Source organism: Dermacentor albipictus, unplaced genomic scaffold (assembly GCF_038994185.2).
Source record: "Dermacentor albipictus isolate Rhodes 1998 colony unplaced genomic scaffold, USDA_Dalb.pri_finalv2 scaffold_38, whole genome shotgun sequence".
NCBI classification, from domain to species: domain Eukaryota; kingdom Metazoa; phylum Arthropoda; class Arachnida; order Ixodida; family Ixodidae; genus Dermacentor; species Dermacentor albipictus.
Genome location: NW_027225592.1, coordinates 396,538 through 416,684, shown reverse-complemented (window position 1 = coordinate 416,684; position 20,147 = coordinate 396,538). Strand labels below are relative to the sequence as shown.

The window sequence follows — 20,147 nt, the reverse complement described above, 5'->3', positions numbered from 1 at the left end:
CTAGGCTGCCAGTGGTCCATCGCCCGAGGAAGATCTTTCGAGATCCTCGGCAACGGCCCTGGCCCACTGGACGGCCCATCGCTATTGCCTTTTCTCTAACGCTGGTAGCTGCCCGTTCTGTTTATTTCGCTTTTATTTTTTGACAGGAGCCTGTTTTTGCAGCATGTATGCTTTTATGAAAAATAAGATGCTCACTTAAATTTTTCCTTGGCCCGAACTAAATTTCTGGCCCGAATTATACCTTGGCGAACACTCTTTTGATGCGGTACGAGCAAAGCCGAAATTTTGACATTCTATGCTATTTCATTGGTTTTCGCATTTCGTGTGTGGTCCGAGTGGCGCTTCGGCCCCGTTATCAAGGGGCTTTTGTTATCAATGGGATCAGTCGGCCTTCAGAGCTGGATAATTAGTACGACGTAGAAATGAGAGGAGATAATAGCTGCGAAGCCGCGGAACCTGCTGTTGGTGCTCCTTTCCTTTCGTACCATTATGAAGGTGTTGCGCTGTCTCTTTGGGCTTGCGACAGGCAGAGCAGTTGCTTTCAAACTGCTATTTTGAGGGCGCTGCTTTATGATCAGGGTGGGAGCACGCTCACCTGGTCTTTTTCATACTTCGTGAGGATTTTTCGCCAGTCGGAAATAATTGTACGTAATTAGTACGTCGCTGAAAAAACCAGTTAGATGTCATTTCGGGATGCCTACAAATGCCTCAATGACACTTTGAAAATTAGGATGGTACTCCTCACGCTAGACAATTGATTGCAATTACCCGGTTAAATCTCAGTAACGAAAGAATTACTGCAGGCTACTCCGTTGCACTGGAAGCAATATGCACTAGGTTTTCTTCAATTAACGCACCTGATGGGGGCGAAATGCGAAAACACTCGGGTACTTAGATTTAGGTGCACGTTACAGAACCCCAGGTGGTCGAAATTTCTGGAGCCCTCACTACGGCATGCCTCATAACCAGAAAGTGGTTTCGGCACATGAAACCCCATAATTTAATTTTAATGTTGCCCCAGCTATTATGCATCGCGTTTCTGGCGCTTTATTGACGAGTGTTGCCTACAGGCAATAGGATCGGCCCGGCGTTGCACTATCTTCGGTATCGGCTCACGTATGGGGAGTTTTGTGTCCATGCACGGACACGAACCTTGGAAAAGTAGCCCTTAACAGCATCGCTGCAAAATTGATAACGTCTTCCTGTTAACTACTCAATGACGATGACGAACTCGGGAGCACTGCAAGGAGCGAGTTCGCGCGGTAGCACCGAGAGACGCCAATGAGCCAGCTGTGGAAGAAGGCGGCGACGCCGGTGCCAATCTTGATGATGATAGTTCTATGTTGACACACTGACACGATCCTGGAGAAAGTAGCCCTTGAAGCTTCGCTGTAAAGAATCCCTTCTGTTTTTCTTTTCTGCTTTAACAAGTAGGTAATGACCCAGTGATCGCGACACGAAACCTCGTTAACTTCAAAGAGCGACAGGTAATTATTTGGAGTCTTCTTTGCAGGGCTCAGTCGAAGTTTCAGTTTCAGAGACACGAGATAGGGCAGAGAAGGAATGTAAACACAGCTGGGCGAGGGATTGTCAAAGCCTCTGACGTGTGCTGTGACGTGTGCTGTGACGCGCACGCTGGCGCACAATGTTCGTATTGCTAGTTCGTCTGCTATACCTGCACGTACTTTGCGATGTCATCGCCGCCAATGTCGTCGTCGTATTCGTCATGCAGCAGCGACGATTTCCTGCAGGCTGGAGTCGCCGCCGTATTAGACGTTTCCAATCACTTTCGATTCGACCCACTAGAAAGCAGCGACACTGATTTTGCGGCTGGCGAAAGTGAGGATGAACCTCAAGACCCTCGCATCGGCCACGTTCAATGGTCAGTGCAGCGCAGTCAACCTGATAGTGCGGAAAATCTGCAGACGAGACAAAAACTGCCGCTTAATTCGGCAATTGCTGCGACAGGGAGAGCGTCCCACTACAAGCAACAACTAAGAGCACATGCAAGCAGCGTGGCAGACAACGATAGTTCGTGGCACAACGTTTTCTCAGTTGTTTAGAATCCTTCGTTGATATCGACGTCGCGAGGTGCTGCGTTTTGAGGCACGGTGCGCGCGCGTGCTTTAAGATTGATTTGAAATATTTTCTAAGCTGCATTCGCCGTTGTTATTTTGCAGATGATGTGTGTGTGCCCACACAAATCGATCTCGAGCGTTATCTCCCCTTCAAAATTTTGCGCAAGTACTCCTTTATTATGCTCGCAAATGAACTTGCTACGTCCATAGGAACGAAACCCTGTAACTCTTCTGCAGATGCTACTGCGCCTACCTTGAAGACATTATTGCGTAGGAACTAAAACCTTTGGGCATAACTTTGGTAAGCTGAGCCTTCAGGAAGCTTTGCTGACCCCGCCGCATTCAGTTAATTGTGCGTCGATAGCAAATACGCGACGAACTGTTGTATTGTCAATTGAGAATAGGGTGGCGTATGGTACCCATTCTTACTCAATTACTGGCAATTAGCCTCAAATTTGTGCTAGATATGGCGAGAGGCTGAGCATATGCTGTTTTGTTTGAGGTTCGCACAGCGGAAGCTGAACAAAAAAAAGCAGTTTTCCGCGCCTTACCAACAGCATACTCCTCTCCTTTCAGCATCGTTACTTGGTGCGGAACCGTTTTTCGAAACCAAAGCTGTTTTAAATTTCATCAATGAAGTTGTGCTACATGTAGTTAACCCAAACGCTTCGCAGCATATCTTCTCACCAGAGATTGCTGCTGCAATTGTAGCATTTTATAGACAACTTGCCTCCAGTTCCTTGTTTTTAAAGCCATAGGGAAGTCAGTAGCGTTGCTGACATTTACCCTTTTCAGCACATGATCCATTCAAATGCCGTTAATGTCCATACAAAACCGCACCAGTCACTTTAGCTATTTCATTACGTGTATAATTTACGCACTTCCAAGCGACAGTTATTAGGCCTGTATAGAGCCATGCTACATCTATACATCTACTCCTTGTCATTGTTGGCATCATCTACTACATGATACTGTTGGCAGCTCGGATTAGCGGAGGCAAGTAGTACACTCGATGAGAGTATAAGTTCATCGAGTAATACACGTTTTGACAAGTTGAGAACAGTCGACTGGCTTTATTCTAAAGGAAAAGCAGGTTTACCGAATGGCTGTGGTGGCACCCCCGTCACTCGAGCAGGGGTCAGTAACCCTCACGTCAAGGCACTGTGAGCGTAGGAAAGGGCAATGTCCCCCGCGGTGCTGCCATCTGCATTTCTAAGGAGCAGAGACAACGAAGTGACGGACGTCGATACAATGTCATTGGTTTGCGCTCGTTGCCATCATTGGGCCTCGCGCCATAAAACTCCATATATCGTCTCCTCTTTCAAAGCAACATCTTTTGTAGAAATCCGTTTGGCCGCGTGAAATATGACCTACTTTGGCACCTGTGCCTGCACTACAGTTGCTTCTTCCGTTCTCGCAGCTTCCCTTGTCTGCACATTGCTTTGAGCGGGCTAAAAGAAGACCTCAGGTACTACCTGGCCATAGAACTCGTGGAAATGAGAAGTGGTGGCGGTGACATGTTCTCTCCTATGGAATACTCAGGTAAGCATCTTATGAGTAGCAAAACATGCCTCCCAGCTTTGCTTGATTCCCCACAGGCGCGTCTGCATCAGCAGGCGTTTGGTGTGTTGCGACAGCCCGTACTCGAGCCCATGAGGGTTGGTACAATCCGCGTGTAGCCGTGCGCGGCTTAGCCGTGTCTGGGGAAAGGGGGATCCTGGGGTTTGAGCCGATGCCGGGTGTTCGGACCTTTAAAGCGCCCCGGTGGAGGCGACACACGCCTTTGGCCTCTGCTTCACATAGGCGGCACCTCCAGACTGACCCAACGGGACGAAATCGGTGGTCGCCTTTTCCTGTCCTTCTCTTCAATCTTCGTCTTTCTCTCTGTTTCAATCTTTCCTGTCTTCACTTCTCACTTCCAGGTCTCCAGTTGGCAAGGGTTAACCTGGCGTAGTTATCTAACCAGGGATATCTTAGGTTATAGTAATTATGTACAGCTGGTGTCTTCATTGTTTTGGGCTTCGCAGCGTCCCCTTGTTGGGCTCGGTGGCAGGCAGCTGCCATAGCTACGGAAGTAATATTTATCTTGATGGCTTTTTCATAATTCCCCTAACTCCCTGATCGCCCTTTTTCCAAGAGAGGGCGCACCGATGACTCGCTAAACTATTCGGCCAAACCAAAGAAATTTGCCCTAAGTAAGATGCACTAAGTTGTTAAAACCCTGATAAAATTGCAAGAACTCTATCGCCATTTGTTGTGGCAAAATGTCTGAGAAACTAGTGCCAGCTACAAGGTCACGAAAATGGCCAGCGGTGATCACTGGCCTCGAAGTTAGTGACAAGAAAGAGTTGGAGAAACTATCTGCAGTTGTTGAAATAAATAATACCCTGATCTCGACGAACCCGCATCGTTCTTTCAACAGTACACGCAGAGTCGTATCTGAGCAACATCTCCTAGACTTGGGGGAAACCGAGCTGCTTGAATTCGGACTGGGATACATAGCGCAAAAAATTACACAGGGACAAGCAGAACAAAGGACGAGCGCTAACTTTCAACAATTGATTTATTGCAGCTGGTGAGTATATATATACTCACTGGGACGCCACTACAATAGAGCAGACTGAAGGGAAGGAGGAAAAGACAGTCATGTGACTACTATGCCCAAAAATTCAAGCTCTTTCCTTGATAAAAATATAGACGGCGTGCTAACGCACTCTTGACCTGCTCTGGCTATCTCAGCTGCTTCCACAATTTCCCTCGTAATCTTATTCCTGTGGCGATAGACAACAACGGTTCGTTCGAATAGCGGGATGCATGGAGCCTTCGCGTCACATTTTCTACAATGGGCAGCCAGATGCCCATCTATTGCAATGCTCTCCACTTTGTTGCTATGCTCCGCCAGACGCACGTTTAAACATCTGCCCGTCTGGCCCACGTAGTACTTCCCACACGAGAGTGGGATCTTATACACAACATTACGAGTGCATGCAACAAAAGGATCTTTGTGCGCGGTAGCGCAACTAGGCTTTGGTTTCCTCATGGGACAGCTCATCACACTCAACCTCAAGAGTTTGTTAGGTGCTGTAAACACAACGTTTACACCAGAACGTTGCCCTACCTTCTTTAGGTTGTGGGAAACCTTATGAAAGTAGGGAATTACCACCACTTTACGTTTTTCCCTTTGTTCTTTCCTTTCTCTTACGTAGTCCGCTCTGTGCTCATCGCTCATGCGTGAAGTTAGTTTCTTTTGACGATGCAGGCCTTCAGCAACCGAGATAATGATATGTCTCGGATAGTTCGCTGCTTCCAGACGAGCCACCTGCTTACTAAGGCCTTCATCTAGCAAGTGAGCACATGACTTAGATAGAGCGCATGACAACTCGCTTAAACACCGAATGCCACCTCTCTACACTGTTTGACTGAGGGTGATAGACAGAACAGTCTGTTAGCTTTACCCCGCACGTCTGCAAGAATGTGGAAGTCAGTGCGCTCGTGAATACTGACCCTTGATCTGCCTGAATTTCGGCTGGAAACCCAACTTGTGCAAACACTGTCAAAAGCGCGTCTGCTACTTCGGTGGAGCTGAGCTCTTTCAAAGGGATTGCTTCTGGAAACTTGGTAGCCGGACACAGCATGGTAAACAAGTACCTGTAGCCCGATTTTGTTTTTGGAAGATGCCCTACCGTGTCTATTACAAGTCGTCTGAAAGGCTCTGTTATCAAGGGCACTACCTTCAGTGGAGCTTTCCATGTCTCTCCTTGTTTAACAGAACGCTGGCAGGCGTCGCATGATCTTACAAAGTTTTCTACATCTTTGAAACAGCCAGGCCAGTAGTATTCCATAAGCAATCTTTCCTTTGATTTGTTTATGCCTAGGTGGCCGGACCACCCATTTCCATGACAGACTCAAAAGGTCCTCCCTATTTTTAGTAGGTACGGCTAACTGATCTAAAATCCTACCCTTTCGATCTCTGTAGTGCCGAAACAATCCTCCTCTCTCATGTATCGTCACGTTGCGCCTAGCAATGCCTTCTTTAGCTGTGTCATCTAATTTAGCTAAGCTCTCATCATTCTTTTGCTCAGCTGCCAGTGACTCTCTATCCACACGTAAGAGCTGATCAAAGCTTTTTGAGGCCGGTGATAAGAATGACACTGTTTCGCTTGTGAGTGCGTCAGCTTGTTCTTCCTGCAGGCTAGAACTTTGACACTCTAGTGCTACGCTCTCATTGAGCTGGTCAGCTGGCAGGCTCTCCTCAACTGTACTTTTGTCCCTCGGGCCTAGCTCGGATTCGGGTATTGAAGTTATCTCCTTTTCTGCTTCCGCTGGAGGAGCTTGAGCATTTTCAGCCGAAAGCGCCGCGATCTTACGAGCTTGGCCTCGGGCCAATGCTTGTACTATGCCCTCTCCCAGTTTCAGCCCTTTGTCACGCAGCAACTGATTCGAACGATTCGAAAAGATGTAAGGATACTGCACTGACAAAAATTTGGAAACTGCAGCCTCAGTCTCTAGCTCCCCGAATGGTCCATTGATTTTGACTTTGGCCATGGGCAGACACACGCTGTGTTCTTCTACAACCTGTTTTATCCATGCTACTTCTCCGGTGAAGTCATCTACCGTCACGTAAGATGGATGGACAATGTCCATCGTGGCGACACTGTCTCTTAGCACTCGGCATGGTTTTTCATTAACTTGCAGGTCGTGAAGATATGGACTTAAAAGTTCCATATTCTCATCTTTTTCCTCCACGTAGGAGAAAACTACGCTACACTTCTCGCAGTTTACAGCTATATGTCCCAGTTTGTGGCATTTGTAACAGCGAATTGGTCTAAAAGATTCGAATTTTCTTTTCTGTTCTTTTTGTGCGGTTTCTCCGTTAAGTTTCTCCTCGCTCTTTTCTGCGGGCTTTTCCGCCATGTCTACAGGCTCCGATCGTCTAGTCTGCGCACCCTTTTTGAACGGAAATGGTTTCCGCGGTCCATTTCGGCCGTCCCAGTTTCCCTCCTCGGCGTTCAACTTTCTACGGGTTGCGTACTCTTCGGCTAATTCAGCCGCCCTTTCCACAGTGTTTACATTACCTCTGTCTTGCAACCACAGTTTTACAGCTTGGGGGATGGTTTTGTAAAACTGCTCTAGACACATGCATTCAATAATCATGTCTCTGCTGTCGTACGCTTCCGCGCTTTTAAGCCACTCGACTAGGGTGGCCTTTATTCTATATGCAAACTCAGGATATCCCTCGTTATCTTTCTTGCCTCTGCTCCTAAACCTTTGCCGAAAAGCTTCGGCTGAAAGGCGGTATTTCTTCAGGAAACTAGCCTTAACTTTTGCATAATCATATGCATCTTGAGCACTCAGTCTGGTGATTACTTCCGCCGCCTCACACGGCAACATAGACAGCAACCGCTGTGGCCATGTACTCAGGCCGAAGTTTATCTTTTCGCAAGTCCTTTCAAAATTGCTTAGGAACAAGTCTATGTTGGTCCCGACCTCAAATGGCTTTAATAGCCTGTCTATTCGGTACGATTCTGCCTCACTTGATCGTCCCAGAGCGCCTTCACCTCCATGAGACAACTCCAAACGTTTGCTTTCCAGTTCAAGTTGCATTTTTCTTAACTCGCGATCTTTATCGCGTTCCTCTATCTCTCTTTCCCGTTCTTCTCTGTCCCGTACTTCTTTCTCTTTCCCGTTTCTCTCTCTTTTTGAGAAGTTCCAATCCCATTTCAATATCTTCCTCACTGGCCTGATTGGAAATTAGCTCCAATAATTCCGATTTGAGCATTTCCTTGCGCACATCTAGGCCAAGTTCCTCACCAACAATCAACAATTCGTCTCTCAACAGTGTCCTTAACTCCATGATTGCTGCTTTACTGCCTTGATTCTGCTTTCTAAATCTAGCTAGGAAAACACAACCTAGCTAACACTCAATAATCTAGCTTCCCTACAGTTCTAAACAGAACAACCAGAAAATGAAGCCTAGAGAGTCAAAGCAAGAACCAAGCACTCACCGCAAATACAGCACCATGTCGCAAAGTCCATCTCACCGCTGTCTGCCAGTTGTCAGGATTGGGGGCTCAATCCCATCGCTCGAGATCCGTTGCCAAAATTGGAGTCCGGCGTGAATTCGAAGGTAGCTGGCCCATGCCGTCGTCCAACTTATCCACGCTGAGGACGTTGATGGAGGGAAGAACTGCTTCTCATCCAGAACGAGGAAAATGGGTTTATTTACAGAAATTAAATCAGTCTAACATGACTGCTTGAGAAAAAGAGTGTCAGTCCAACACGACTGCACGAGAGAAGTGTATCAGTCTAACATGACTGCCCAAGAGAAGTGTATCGAGCATCCGCACAACAGCAGTTTTTATACACTCGGTCCGCCGGTGATACAAGGCGGCGAATGTTCGTTTACTCATCGTCAACTTGCCGCTGCCTCGCAGAACAGTTTACGTACACAAAGGCACACACATTCCGATGCCCTACGCCGGCGTCGGAGGGGTGCCGTTCCGGGAAGTATCGGAGCCAATGGTGGGTAGCTCATTGTCTTGCGTCTGGTCGGAGCATGAGAAGCAACAAAAAAGCGGCTTTCCCACGGCAGCTTGCTCATGCGTAGCAGATCAGGTCCGCGCGGGAGAACTCCGGCACCATTGTTCGCCCACCAAACTCGTTCCGTCACAACGGCGATGGGGCTGGTGGATGGAGGCGGTTTTCAGCACAAAGCCCGCTTCTTCGAACGCCTCCTTGCTGCAGCGACGGAGAGTGGGGGATGCGCGTCTTGTCCCCCAGTCGTAATTGGGTGGCAACTTCGCCTTGCCGCTCACCATTCTTAACAGGCCAAGATCCACGCCTTACTGAACCTTTGCAACAAGTCTGCTCCAGGAAATGACAGAATGATGTATGAGATGATCAGACACACTCCGAAACCCAAAAAAACAGTCACTCTGGAACTCCATGTTCTCTGTCGGCTACATTCCGTTTGCCTGGAAAGAAGCAATCCCAATTCCTATCCCCAAAGAGGGCGACGACCCTTCCTCATGTAGCAGTTATGGGCCAATAGCTCTGTCAAGCTGATTATGCAAAGTATTTGAGAAAGTGATGAACCGGCGTCTCATTCATTTTCTTGAAAGCAACAAGGTACTCGATCCCTCACAGTGCGGTTTCAGGGAGGGTAGATCCACAATAGATCACCTTGTCCGTATCGAGACAAATATCCGTGATGCCTTTATCCACAAACAGTTTTCCTTGTCAGTATTTTTAGATATGAAGGCATACGACACAACCTGGCACTTTGGAATCCTCCATGATCTGCCTGAAATGGGAGTTCGAGGCAATTTGCTGAACGTGTTTCAGTTAACTCTCCTATCGTAGGTTCCGTGTTAGAGTGGGTAATATTCTGTCTCGTCCTTGTATGCAGCAGGCTGGTGTTCTTCAAGGGGGTGTGATGAGCTAGTCTTTTTATTGTCAAAATGAACTCAATGCAGACTGTCATACCACGTACTATGTTTTATTCTGTATATGTGGGTGACATACACATAGGTTACAAATCATGTAATCTAAGTATATGTGGGCTACAAGTACAGACGTACAGCTTTGCATAAATTATCTAAGTGGGCGACGAAAACGGTTTTAAACTAAACCCTCAAAAAGTACATGCGACCTGTTCCCTAACAAGAGAGGTATACTGGCGGACCCCGTAATAGATCTTAAAAGAGAACAGCTATCTGTGAGCCATGAAAACTAATTTTTATGGATCCTTTTAGACAATAAGCTGACTTTTGTACCCCACTTGAAGTACCTTAAGGCAAAGTGCCTGAAAACTGTAATTCTGCTGAAGGTCTTGGTCACGCACATCTTAGGAAAGCAACGGGAGATGCCTTACAAAGTTGTACAAAAGTCTAATATTAACAGCCTTGACTACGGAGCAATTGTCTATAATTCTGCTGGGCCTAGTGGTCTGAAAATAATAGATCCCATTCACCACTTAGGCGTCCGCCTTGCTACAGGCGCCTTTAGGACTAGCCCTGCGCAAAGCGTCTACGTCGAATCTATCTAATGCATTATACTACCGAAGGACATATTTACCTTCTCCTACTCCCTGAAAGTTAAATCAGATATTCAACATCCAAGTCATTTTACTATTTGCGACTTGTCCACTGCCAGGCAGATAAAATTAACGTTCAGCGCGAAGGACAAGAACTGCGAGGGACGGCATACACTGCGCTGTTTCGCAACCGCCCAGCTATTAGGCCCCCTCTGTCCCTCCGGTTGGAAGCACTATAAAAAAAAACAGAGGTTCCTCTTTTAGAGAATGTCGTAATGGCTCCTACTCGGCTTCCACCGCCTAGGGAGTGGCAGACTGTCCAATGTGACATCTCCTTCTTAGAAATATCCGAACGAGCACGTGAGGCACATATGTATTCGCATTTTATTGAAATTCAGGAGAAGTATTTCTGTCCTGAATATTACAGACGTTTCGAAGTCTCCCGCTCGCGTTGCTTTCGCAGCTCTCGCACCCTCATTTTCAACATCTTAGGCACTAAACCAGCAGCGGAATAATACGCTATACTCTCAGATATTCAACACATAAGGCTCACAAATGTGCTAAGGCTAGTCTTCACAGACCCATTAAGTGTCGTGAGAGCCTTGATTTGTCTATGAAAATACAAGAACTCCATTTTGAATGAACTGTACAACTTACTGTGTTCCGCATATAAGTGCAACCAAGTGATTGTCTTATGCTGGGTACCTGGCTACAAAAGTATAAAAGGCAACGTAGCTGCTGACGAAAACACTGCGTTAGTCAGTTTTAGCGACACAGATGGAAATTCCCTATCACTGCCACAGACCTAAAGCCTTTTCTACGCCGTAAACTGAGTAACCACTGGCGAGGAGAGTGGGATACCCAAGCAGAAAATAACCTTCACATGATAACACGAAAACTAGGCAACTGGATAACTGGAAAAATGGTAATGTATAAGGAAGTACTTCTTTGCCGATTAAGAATAGGACACACTTACGGCACTCACTCTTACCTATTGACTGAAGCGATCCTCCAACTGGTAAATTGCGCCAATAGTCTGACAATACTCCATGTGCTTATTCAGCTCCCTGCATTAGAAAAATAGAGGCAAAATTATTTGCCTTCTGGCAATCGTGAGAATATACCTCTTACGATGCATTTTTTCTGAGTGATGAACCGCTTTTTAAGCTAACAAAACCGTATAAATACTACTCACAGGTTTCCAGATGGGTAGTTGATAGCCTACTGGATACGGTTTCACGAACTTCCGCAGTTAACATTGGATAATGTATGTGCACTGAGTATTTATGATGCACTGGCATACATCTGTGTGTGCGTGTGTGCGCGTGTGTGTGTGTGCGCGTGTGCGTGCGTGCGTGCGTGCGTGCGTGCGTGCGTGCGTGCGTGCGTGCGTGCGTGCGTGCGTGCGTGCGTGCGTGCGTGCGTGCGTGCGTGCGTGCGCGCGCGTGCGTGCGTGCGCGTGCGTGCGCGCGCGTGCGTGCGTGCGTGCGCGTGCGTGCGTGCGTGCGTGCGTGCGTGTGTGCGTGCGTGCGTGTGCGTGCGTGCGTGCGTGCGTGCGCGCGCGTGTGCGTGCGTGCGTGCGCGCGCGCGCGTGTGCGCGCGTGTGCGTGCGTGCGTGCGCGCGCGCGCGTGCGTGCGTGCGTGCGTGCGTGCGTGCGTGCGTGCGTGCGTGCGTGCGTGCGTGCGTGCGTGCGTGCGTGCGTGCGTGTGCGTGCGTGCGTGCGTGCGTGCGTGTGCGTGCGTGTGCGTGCGTGCGTGCGCGTGCGTGCGCGCGCGTGCGTGCGTGCGTGCGCGTGCGTGCGTGCGTGCGTGCGCGTGCGTGCGTGTGCGTGCGTGCGTGCGTGCGCGTGCGTGCGTGCGCGTGCGTGTGCGTGCGTGCGTGTGCGTGCGTGCGTGTGCGTGCGTGCGCGTGCGTGCGTGTGCGTGCGTGCGCGTGCGTGCGTGCGCGTGCGTGCGTGCGTGCGTGCGTGCGTGCGTGCGTGCGCGTGCGTGCGCGTGCGTGCGTGCGCGTGCGTGCGCGTGCGTGCGCGTGCGTGCGTGCGTGCGCGTGCGTGCGCGTGCGTGCGTGCGCGCGCGTGTGCGTGCGCGCGTGTGCGTGCGCGCGTGCGTGTGCGTGTGCGTGTGCGTGCGCGTGCGTGCGTGCGTGCGCGTGTGCGTGTGCGTGTGCGTGCGCGTGTGTCCTCTTGCAATCCTTCTCCCTTGGTTTGTTTCTGCTCTTTCTTCCGCGCTTCAGGGCTTCGCGCTGCAGAAATTTTACAGCTTGGACCTAAACCAACTCGCCCACATCGCTATTCTTTCTCACACCATTTCGAACGTGTTTCAAGCTCTGAACATTATTCTGAAACTTTCTTGAAGCAGAAGAATATTGCCGAAAGTAAACTATTGTTTCGCAAGCCCAGTGGAAGTGAACACTAGAAATGTCATTCTGGTTTAGCCGAGCTCAGAGCTGCCTTGAATACCAGTGAAAATTCTGCTCCGTGAACTGATGTGATTAGGAGGTGAACGGACACCCTCACTCTGACACAAAAATAGCTCTGTAGGGGCTTTTCAACACTATCCGAACAACAGGATGCATTCTGTTAGCATGGAAACAAGCTATTGTATGCCCTATCTTGAAACAGGCTGAAGATCCGTTTTCTGTGGCAAGTTATCGGCCTGCAGCGCTAACAAGCGGCCCCTATAGGCTTTTTGAAAGCTGATCAATCGCCAGCTATTACATTTCCTCTAATCAAACAACTTGCTTGACCTTTATCAATGCAGGTTTTAAAAAGTCGATTCTCAACTGGCCACGTCGTGCGAGTTGAGGTATACATTCATGAAAGCTTTCTTTCTGTCGGTGTTTCTTCATATGTAAAAGGCTTTTGAGACCGCTTGGCGCTGCGAAATTTTGCGAGATCTCTCGGAAGTTCGTACACGTGGCGACATACTTAATGTAATACACAGGTATTTATCATATCGCACGTTCTGTGCTAGAGTTCGCGATGCTTTGTCAAGACCATTTATCCTGGAGATTGGGGTACTACACGGTGGAGTAGTTAGGTGCACCATTTTTATTGTAAAAATGAATTCGCTACGTTCATTTATTCCGAGAAGTACGTTTTATTGCCCTTATGTTGACAACGTTCCTATGGGATATAAATCCTGTAACCTCGCCATCTGTGCGCAAAAAGTTCAACTTTGCCTGAACAATGTGTGGAGATTGGCACAGGAGAATGAATTTAAGCTAAATCCCGTGAAAAGATCACGTCTTGCTTTTTTTTTCATGAAATACAGGCCTGGTCTCAGCCCTTATATTGGAGCGCTCACTGGTGAGCTACGAGTGCTACTACCCCCCACGTTTAGTAGATTATTCTTGAATAGATCTATTATGATAATAGCATGCGGCACTACTCATCATGATTATTTGAATACCTGTATATTTTATGCACGTTACGACTGAGTTTGGACCCTTTTAGAGCCAAGTAACATCTGCCTATCGCAATTTATCTATTCATATCGTTCACCAACCATCTGTACCACATCACCACTTGTACAGCGCTTTTTGGCCATATCTGGCCCTTGTAGCCCTAAAGACCACACATCATCATTAGAGGCATGGTCTCTGACTTCCATTTTGAGCTACATGGTGAACTCTTACCAGTAAGCAGAAAAAAATAGGCATTTTAAATAGGAAGCTTGAGGAAACACTTTCCTCAAGCATAGCGCCAGTGCATTCCACTCATAATGTTTTTTTCATAACATAACCATTTTTTGACACTGAAACAGTCCAACGTTTTTGTGGGAAGTATTACACGTTATTAATCTCCGAAACTTGTAGCGCATCCTCTTGCAAGAGGATGCTGCTGCAATAGTAGTGTTCTGCAAACCACGTGCCTCCAGGCCCTTGGGTTGCAATGGTTCTCTCAAGGCAGTAGTGCCTCCTACAAGTTTTACCACTTAAATATTTAGTATATGTATTACTATCCTGGAATGTATTTTTGGTGTTCATAGTATACACCATTAGTCATTACCATATTCTGACTACATATACATTACAAAAATACAATACAATCTTTATTTAGCATAAAGAAAAACTAAATACAGATAGCAGGACTCCAAAGTCCCGGAGGGCTTGACTGGCAGTGTCTGACAGTGCGGTCACACAAAATTGCACATGGTTATTAGCGGAGTTAGCTATTAGCGGGCTGGAACAAAATATTCTAGTTATACAAAACGTTCTTTTAAACTTCGAAAATGCTGAATAATTTCTGGATCCCACGTCTTATGTTAACTTCTAACACAGGCGGTGGTAATTTATTAAATATGGCTGAAACTTAATATTGTCGCGTTCTTCGTCCATACTTTGTTCCCGTCTCCGGGATCACATACAGTTCTTTCGGTCTTAGGGAAGGGGCTGGTGTATACCATATCTTAAGATCATTAGTCCAGAAGTGTTTAAGTTCGACACTTTCGATAATCAGGAAAGCCAAGTTTCGCAAATTGAACAACTTGAAGACATCTGTATCTTTCCTTAGACACATTGTATGCCATTGACAACAGTGAACGTAAAATTGAGGTAATTCTTTAGCTCCATCAAAGGGTGGAGTGACCATAAACAAACAAATCATAACGTAGCACAGTGTAGACTAAAGTATTTACAATAATTTTTCGCACGGAGATTGGCATACAACATCGCATATTGAATAATACACAGTATATAGACTGCACACAACCTGTTAGAGTTGGGACAAATGCGAGTTTCATAGAAAATCAGTAAAAAAAATAAGCCAAGATACTTAACAGAAGATGCGTATTTAAGAGGTCGATATGAGTATGTATAACAGTCAGATGTGTGTAAGAATACCGATTTCAAAGGCAGGATTTTTTTTCATGGGGTTACGGAAACAGAAAAGCCGCGTTTTAGAAGGTTGACGCTTAATAACCTAGCCGCGAACCAGTCCATAGCTTTAGTTACCTTGATCTGTGATGACCTATTTTCATTGGAGATTAGTTGCACAGAATACAAGAACTGCATCATCAGCGTATTGATATATACGATCCCCTACTCCATGGGACAAATCATTAACATAAATGTTATAGAACCAGGGGGCCTAATATTGAGCCCTGAGGGACTCCAGAATAAATACATGTAAAAACATTTAAACTATTTCCCACTTTTATGCACTGTCGTGTTTCCTGCCGAAAGTTAGTTCATAGATTCAAGAGTGAACCACGATGGCCTAGCATCGAAAGTTTCTGTAAGAAAATGTCATGACACACTGTGAAATGCCTCTGGGGTATCCATAAAGAGAGCACAGGCTACCCGGTTGCGATCTATGGTGGAATTTAATAGATCAAAGAGAATCTTCTAACAGTGCTTGGGTGCCCTTCCCCTGCACAAATCCATACTGATTTTATGATAATACACTATGCTTATCTAGAAAATGTGTTATCATTAAAGCCACACGTTTCTATAATACTTGAGCTACACAGGGGATGATGTAAATAGGTCTAATTTTAAATATTGCGTGCACATTGCTTATGAAGTGGAATTACTATTGCAGTTTTAATTTCAACTGGAATCACACAAGCATCAAAAATGTTTAAAAGAGATAGCAATACAAGTTCAATTGCGTCTAAATTTATCTGCAGTTTACTGACATATATTTTGTGAAAGCCTCATGACATTTTACGCACTCTACAGCGACCGTTTTAAGGCGCCTTTAGAGCCACGTCACATCCATCACTCGTCACTACTACATTGCCAACTCATTTAACAGTGGCCTGGCGCTCTTTGGCCATAATTGGCCCTTGGGCCACGAAACATCGATTCATCATTAGAACCGTCCATAATACTCGAGAAACTTCTGTTATATGCAGGCATGTGGGGCACCGAGCGATAACGTTTAACATTTGTTGATCGGTGAAAACCGATCACCGCTGCTAGACAAATAAGTACAGATGTGAATACACTTCAAAGCACGGCACTAATTTATTGTACCGGACGGAATAAACAAGTTGCTCATCTGCATATAATTGGTACGGCCCCGTAGAACGGTTCCACTCATATATTCACGGGTAAAAATAGAGCCTATAAAATTTTAGCACTATTTATTTTTCAATCATTTATTCTATGCATCCTGAAACGAAAAAAGAGGTAACGTTAAGGGGAGTGATTCATAGATTATTGAACAATTAAAGAACATGCAAGTTATACAATGTAAATGTGAGTTACAGAAAGAGTATCCGCAGTAAACTTTGTCAAAAGAGCCAATGTCATGTTGCACATGAATTACGATGTAAAACGCAGACAAAGATTGTCTGAACAAACGATAATTTGTGATCGAAGCAATGTAAACTATCTTGATTACATTGGTTCACCACTGAACGGGTAGCACTGGTGCCTCTGGAATGCTAGCATGAATTGCAAAAGTCGCGACCTGATCACTTGCATGATTACTGAAACAAACTGTGCTCACGTAGGACCATCTCAGTGGAACGTTCAAACATCTAAGCGCCAATTTTCAGCATATGCTTGCTTCAGCCACCGTATCGCTTTAACGATTTCAAACCTGCTTACTTGGGCTTACTCTTTAAGGCCGATTGCGTGACTCAACAGAGTTATCACCGCGTTTGGTTAACCAGCACGGTACATGCGCTTTGTGTAACTCATCGTAGTTGCTTGTGGCTGTAAAATGGTAACTTCCAAAATGTACCGCATATGAATCAGGCAGCTTTTTGTGAGGACATAACCGCAAAGCAGACAGGTGAAATAGCTGACGGATCAAATACGAACCAACAGATAAATGGGTTCTGATCACCTTGAGCCCAATGTGGTATGCTGTTACTAATAATGAAACTAATAATGAAAGCTAGCAAAAACGTTGTCTGAATAACAAACTATTCGTGAAGTGTCTCCACAACCAAGTTTTAACGCTTAAGGACGCAAACAACACAACGGCAACCACCCCGCTGCGATCGTCTCGGGAACTACTCATTGCTGCTAAACTACAGCCTAGGCGGAATAGACTAATCTTGCAATGAGGGCGCATTCGTGAAACGAATGTTTGTAGAGACACAACTGCTCTCCGAGGCCTATTATTGCAGGTTCAAACGCAGGTGCTCCGACATCTCACTAGCAGCATATACACTGGCCTTGGGGAGTTATATCATTTCAGAACACCTCAGTGGCATTTCGAACGTAGAAAACCTTACTTTATGCAAATTAAACCATGAATGTCCGAAAACAAATTCTGAAAGTTGCAGTCCAGCGTGTTCTTGCGTATACAGTACGAAGCGTTCGCGCAAACCAGCATGGCGGTAAAGTGGGCTGGCTCATAGATGCTGCGCTACGCACGAACTATGGCAGCACGCTGGGCAAAATTGTCTATATGCTCAATAAAATCGATAAACTTCGCTATTTTATAGTGTTCGTATTGAATGTAAGGTATTGAACTTAAGGTTACATGAAAAAAGCCCACGTTTTCCTTGCCTTTGTTTTCCATTCCGTCCTCTTTCTCTCTCGGGAGAATTATCCACGTTAGAATTATCAAAAAGAAATGAAACACCATCGCACTTTGCTGCGACCTTTAGAACGGATATCTAAAGTGTTGAAATTTAAGACCAGCTTCAATTTCATGCCTAGAACACATTTCCCAATGTGATCAGGCTGATTCCTAAATTTGCGAATTGAACGTGTAAATCTTGTTTGGTTTCTTAAGTTAACTAGCGCTAAGAATTTGTTAAACGAAAGAGCCTGTTCTTTCCATACAGCCCTAGCCGTCCTTGAAAGAGGCAGCGAAACAAGTCCCAGGAAGAGTTGGTACAGCGACACTTGTTTACTTCTATTCGATAGCCTGTCTAACTTAAGACGTTGCTGTTTGTTGCAGATCCATACTACATTCCACGTCGGAACCACCTTAAAGGAGAACAGTGGATGAAGAAGCCGCGGTACTACAACCTATCGGCTATCGTCAACGGTTGGCTCGAGATGTACAATGTAAGCACATGGCTGTGACCTTTCTCACGGAGCTAACCTGTAATCTACAAGGTTATTAGCTATCTTCAGTATAATGCAGTGCAAAAGATAAGTATTACACATTCCATGTCCTTATACGTTGTTCCGCTATCGATTTTAATGTCTTAGCTTGGGTCATTGGCAACAGCAGTTGTATTTCTCTTGGAAAGAGTGGAAAGATGTCATTTCATATAAGGGGGCCACTGAGTTGATGCTGATAAGCCATTCATAGCCACCGTGGCTTACAGGCTGTCGTGTTGCGCTGCGAAGAACGAGGTTGCAGTACCTAATCCCGGCCGCGCGGGCCGCGTTTCGACGGGCCGAAATGCAAAAACACTCGTGTGCCGTGCAATGGGGCCCATTAAATATCCCCTGGGGGTGAAAATTATACCGGAGTGCCCCATATACAGCCTGCCTCATCAGAAAATCGTGGTTTGGGCACGTAAAACCATAGCATTTCTAATGAAGCATTCAAGGCTGATAATGCATCGGTCCTGCTGACCGTACCTAAGCACACGGGGATTGGACAATCCTGCATGTAGCCGTGTATGGCTTCGCCGTGTCTGGGAAAAGGAGGATCTGGGCATTTAGCCCATGACTGATGTTCGGGCCATTAATGCTCTCCGGTTGAAGCGATACACATCTTTGACTTCTGCTTCCCATAGATGGCGCCTCCAGACTGAACCACCTGCACGAAATCGGTAGTGGCCTTTGCCTGTACCCCTCTTTAATCTTTTTTTTCTTTCTCTCCCACTCATCCCTCTCATCATCCCTCTTCTATTCACTTCTCCCTCTCATCACCCCTCTTCTATTCATTTCTCCCCACTTCAGAATTTTTTAGCTGAAAGGTTCAACTTTTGCAAAGAGATTTATTAGCAACGGGCGCAGGCGAATGGGTAGCAGTCACAAGCGTTTGGCCAAGGACTGCAACCACGAACTCATACCGGTTCAGTGGCGGTTAGGTTAGGTTAGTGGCGGTTAGGTTAGGTTAGGAACCGTGGCGTGCGCCACGGTTCAGTGGCGCAGGCAGGCTAATCTTCGTTACAATCACCCAGTGCAGAAACAGGCGCCATCCTGGCGGTTTAAGGCGAAGAGACTATTATTGGGTCCTAGTACGGTTTAAAGGGCCCCTGAAACGGTTCGGACAAATTTTGTAGACGCGTAGGGTACAGCTTAAGTAGAACATTAGCACCCCAATTTGAGTGAAGCGTTACGTATTAATGGAGCTACAAGCAATTACAAGTTACCCTCCTCCCTAGCCATGCTTTTCCCCCTCAACACGTTCGCCGAGCGATCGGGGCTAAGCTCCGCTTTCACTGGTTCGGCGTCACGATGCGACGTCATATCGTCCACTTCCGGTTGTTTTGGAGCCCGCCCCCACCCGCGCGAAACGTCTCCGCTAGCGGTTTGGCCGTCAACGCCAAGCGAGAGCTATCGAAGCAGCGTGCGTTGCGAGCATTCTGTCGTAGCGCTGAACCTGTCTGGTATTCCGGTAATCAAACACTAGCAGAATGTTTCGACGGAACGGTGAAGGCATAAACTCAAGCTGATGAAGGAACTTTAGCGTAGACGTACGTGAGCTGCCTGATCGGTCTCCATGGTCCAGCCACCCGTTGGCGCGGAGCTTAACCAGCCAAAGAACGAGCTAATATTGCTCTAAGGAAGTGTAAAACATTTTAAACATCTACAGAAACAATGTGTTGACGATTACGCTCCTGCGAAAAATACACACCAGCAGCAAAGAAGAATACACTTCGTTAATGCTGCTGTGTATGGTCCAGCTCTGTGCCACCAGGTGGCTGCACCGTGCAGACCATTCACATTTGCGCTTCTGCTCATCCCGTTACGGCACAGTCAAGCGGCCAGACCCTGTCCCCTTAATCTTGCGTTTGCCTTAATACCGGACTGGCGAAACGCCATTGCGTTAGTAATTTTCCGGTGTAAAGTGACGGCCGCAATGGCGCAAATCCTGGCGCCCACCGTATAGCGGCTGTCCAATGCGCTGCAGCCAGTCCTCTCGTCTACTGGCTTGCAGAAG

At 46.7% G+C, this 20,147-nt stretch overlaps 1 protein-coding gene across 11 annotated transcripts in view; it reads left to right on the top strand.

Annotated features, from left to right (window-relative positions):
• The window catches only part of LOC135916939 (uncharacterized), a 210,965-nt gene that overhangs the window by 62,368 nt on the left and 128,450 nt on the right, over window positions 1-20,147 (top strand). For all 11 annotated transcript variants that reach the window (XM_065450380.1, XM_065450378.1, XM_065450376.1 and 8 more), the window contains exons 2-3: window positions 3,499-3,620; window positions 17,982-18,091. In XM_065450380.1, the coding sequence (XP_065306452.1) occupies window positions 3,499-3,620; window positions 17,982-18,091 (232 nt within the window). The remainder of the gene's footprint in view (window positions 1-3,498; window positions 3,621-17,981; window positions 18,092-20,147) is intronic.